The 3,685-nt window shown below is 37.8% G+C and overlaps 1 protein-coding gene across 1 annotated transcript; it reads right to left on the reverse strand.

The window, feature by feature from the left end:
* Positions 1 to 509: 509 nt before the first annotated feature.
* LOC138901051 (uncharacterized) lies at positions 510 to 2,803 on the reverse strand. The gene is made up of 3 exons (XM_070188777.1): positions 2,763 to 2,803; positions 1,910 to 2,075; positions 510 to 1,691 (listed from the first exon to the last, which is right to left on the reverse strand). The coding sequence occupies exons 1-3, from the start codon at positions 2,801 to 2,803 to the stop codon at positions 510 to 512; spliced, it is 1,389 nt and encodes a 462-aa protein (XP_070044878.1).
* Between the last annotated feature and the right edge of the window lie 882 nt (positions 2,804 to 3,685).

The raw sequence follows: 3,685 nt of genomic DNA on the forward strand, positions 1-3,685 counted from the left end.
TTAACTCTTACCAAGGCATAATAAAGTAAATAGACATTGCTTTCAATTTAAATCATAGCACAAGGTTTTCTACTCCTAATAAAATTAAAACTAACTACACCCGGTTCAAATAAAACCCCTGGAAAAGAACCGCGACACAAAGAAAAACCAAGGGGGAATTATTAAACTACCTAACAATATAAAATCTTTTTTTCTTTTTGCTTCGACTTTAATCCCTCAAGAAATATGTCAATGATATCCGTCGTCGTGAAAAATCAAAAAAGTTTATGTTTTTTTCAATTTCTCTATCTCTAACTACTAAACTAACAAAATGAAACTAAAACTAATATACATACATACATACAACATATCCCCCACCCACACTTTAAGTTGTTGCATGTCCCCATGCACACTATTAAAAAGCATAAGGTAGAAGTAACTTCCCTGAATATCTAGTTGGGGTTTGAGTCGAAGTCGGGATCTATTCCTTGCGCCCGAACTAGTGCACACATCCATGTCGACAACTTCTTCTAAGCCTTCTTGGGGTAAACCCCACACCTATCTCTCTCACTCGCTGCAGCCTTCTCTTTTGAACCCTTCATTTTCCACTCAACACTTGCAGCTGGTTTTTCCTTTTGTGCCCCCTTTTCAACATCCATCTTGAAAGTTAAAATATCCTCACCCACTCTAAGCATGGGTTTTCTTTCTTGTATATTTAAGATAGCTCTTCCCATTACTAAGAATGGTCTTCCTAGGATGAGGGGGACCTCCTTGTTCTCATCTATCTTCACCACTATAAAATCTACAGGAAATACGAACTTATCCACCTGAACTAAGACATCTTCCACTATCCCTTCGGGTATTAGAGTTGTCTGGTCTTCCAGCTGCAAAGATATTGGTGTCAACCTTATCTCTCTAATCCCTTTTTCCAGTTTCCTATAAATAGATAGAGGCATTAGATTAACTGAGGTACCAGAATCACAGAAAGACTTATCAAACTTAATAGAGCCTAAAGAGCAAGGTATGGTAAAAGTCCATGGATCTTCATACTTTTGTGGGAGTTTATTTTGCAAAATCGCGCTGTAATGATTTTTGAGCTTGACCACTAAGGTTTCTTCTATCTTCCTCTTCTTTGTCAGGATCACCTTCAAGAATTTGGCATAAGCCGGCATTTGTGAGATCACTTCTGTGAATGGTAAATTTACATGAACCTGTTTCAGCACATCCAGAAATCTCTCAAACTGCTTGTCCAGCATTTCTCTATATAGCTTTTGAGGGAAGGGTAAAGTAGGCATACACTCGCTCTTATCATGTTCCCCCTTCTCGAATTTCTCAGCTTTCGTCTGGCCCTTCTTCTTCTTATCAACTTTATTTTTCAGTTGCTCCCCTTTTTCTTTTTCAGGTATCATATCTTTTTGGGTCGGGGTGAGATCTTTCAACACTTTCCCACTTTTCAAGGTTACAACATTCACTATTTCTTTGAGATTTCTCTCAGTATTAGCAGGGAGCATTCCTGGAACCCTCTTAGATAATATTATTTTAATCTGTCCCACTTGCTTCTCTAAATTTCGAATTGTTGTCCATTTCACTTCAAATCTTTCATCAGTTTTAACAATGTAGGCCTTCATTAAATCTTCTAGACTAGGCTGATTGGGTTGTTGAGGCTGAAACTGCTGCCTCGGCTTATTCATAAAACCAGGAGCTCCTTGTCCCTGAAATCTGGGATTGTTTTGTTACCATGCATTTGCAATACCCCTAGGTCCATTGCATTAAAGTTGTAATTTTGCACAACATTTACTTTCTCAGTTGAGGCTTGACACTCATGAGTAGGGTGTCCTCTTCCACATATATCACAAGCTGCATGAGGCTCACTCTGTACCGTGACTAAGGTTAGCTTTCATATTTCTTTAGCCATAGCATCAAGTTGTACCTGCACAAATGTATTAGCATCAACTTGGTGAACACCAGTTGATCTTCTTCTTTCAGCACTCTCAAAGGGCCACTGATTTGTATCTTGAGACAACTCATCAAGAATTGTAACTATCTCCTCTGGAGTCTTCTTCATCAACGGGCCTCCAGCTGCATTGCTCAATGTTCTACGTGAGGCAGGTGTCAATACATCCAAAAAGTCCCGGAGTTGCATCCAGAGTTCAATTCCGCTATGTTGACACTTTCGAACTATCTCCTTAAACCTCTCCTAAGCTTCAAACACAATTTCAGTGTCTTTCTGGCAGAAGTTATGGATTTGTCTTCTAAACTTGCTCGTCTTAGCTAATGAGAAATATTTATCAAGAATTGTTTTGGTCATCTCATCCCATGTTCTAATTGATCCCGTGGGCAAGCTTCGAAGCCAGTGCTTTGCATCATCTTTGAGTGTGAAGGAGAATGCCCTTAAGTACACTGCATCTTTTGACACCCCATTGTATTGAAAGGTATTCATGATCTCCTAGAAGTCCATTAGATGTGTATTTGGATCTTCATTCATCTTCCCTCTTAAGACACAACAGTTCTGAAGGGTTTGAAGTAACTCTTGCTTCAACTCAAAATTGTTAGCTATAATTGGAGGTGGTCTCACACTTCATAAGCATTGATTGTAGACCGGTCTAGCATAATCGCCAAGTGATCTTCCAGGCCCGGGAGGTATATTTCCGAACTGGTTTGCAGCCAAGGGTTGATTTTGAGCAATTATCTGAGCCCTTTCTTCTTCATAAATAATGTGTGCATCTCTAATAGCTGCTTCCGCAGCATCCCGTGCAGCTTTCTCTCATTGTTGGGCTGCTTACCTTACAGCCAAATCTACATTGTCATCAACGTCTCCAGTCATAGTTTCTTTGGTTGAGGATTTCCTAACCTTCTCTAATGTATCAGTGAGATTTCTTTCCTTCCTCAGTTATCACAGTTGTTTTTCTATCTCTGGTTTGTATGGTAGCACTTCTTTCCCAAAAACGCGAGTCATGCACCAATCTTAACTTGTAACATGTGCATAGTCAAAGAACACCAACCATAAAAAGGGAAAAATAAAATAAAAGAAAAACAAAAATTCCCGAATTAGCAATAAAAACTATTTCAAACACTATTGATTTCTAGTCCCCGGCAACGGCGCCAAAAATTGATAAATGCAAAACACCACTTAAATTATGTTCGCTAATCAAATATAGTATAATATAATATCATATCCACAGGGATTGGAGTTAAACAGTATTATGTAGTTTCTTGCTTGATTGCTATTCAAGATGATCATTAGTTGAGATTTATGTGATTAATACTAATATTAACTAAGAATTTAAAGATATTGACTAATGATAATTGAAGCAAGGAATAAGCAAAGATAGATATCAATGGGAGAAGATAGGGTTTGATATAATAGGTGCAAGATAATTGTCTGAGATTTAACTCTAGTTAATTTACTTCTAATGTTCAAGTGAGTCTCTCGAAATCACTTGATTATTAGTTCAATTGTTTAGTAGAAACTCCTCTCTCGATTAAGTCTCAACCTCACAAGATGAACCAATTTAAGTTCTGTGATGATATGTAAGAATGCGTAGTGGATTGGTCTTTAGGAGAACCTCTCTCGATTATCCTCCTAACTAGGTTTAATCAACGATTCAACTAGCCTCTTTTGATTACTACGAAAAATTAATGAACTAAACCAACAATATAATGAAAAGATATCACAAGTTATGCCTCTCTCGATTACATGAACAAG

This window comes from Nicotiana tomentosiformis, chromosome 11, assembly GCF_000390325.3.
Source record: "Nicotiana tomentosiformis chromosome 11, ASM39032v3, whole genome shotgun sequence".
In the NCBI taxonomy this organism is placed as follows: Eukaryota; Viridiplantae; Streptophyta; class Magnoliopsida; order Solanales; family Solanaceae; genus Nicotiana; species Nicotiana tomentosiformis.

What these genes read in the sequence shown, in the direction of transcription:
- LOC138901051 (XM_070188777.1), bottom strand. Translation starts at nt 2,803, where the DNA reads ATGACTGGAGACGTTGATGACAATGTAGATTTGGCTGTAAG. An exon ending in AATGTAGATTTGGCTGTAAG is followed by an intron (nt 2,076 to 2,762) that starts GTAAGCAGCCCA and finishes TGCCTCACGTAG; the next exon opens with AACATTGAGCAATGCAGCTG. An exon ending in ATGCTAATACATTTGTGCAG is followed by an intron (nt 1,692 to 1,909) that starts GTACAACTTGAT and finishes CCCAGATTTCAG; the next exon opens with GGACAAGGAGCTCCTGGTTT.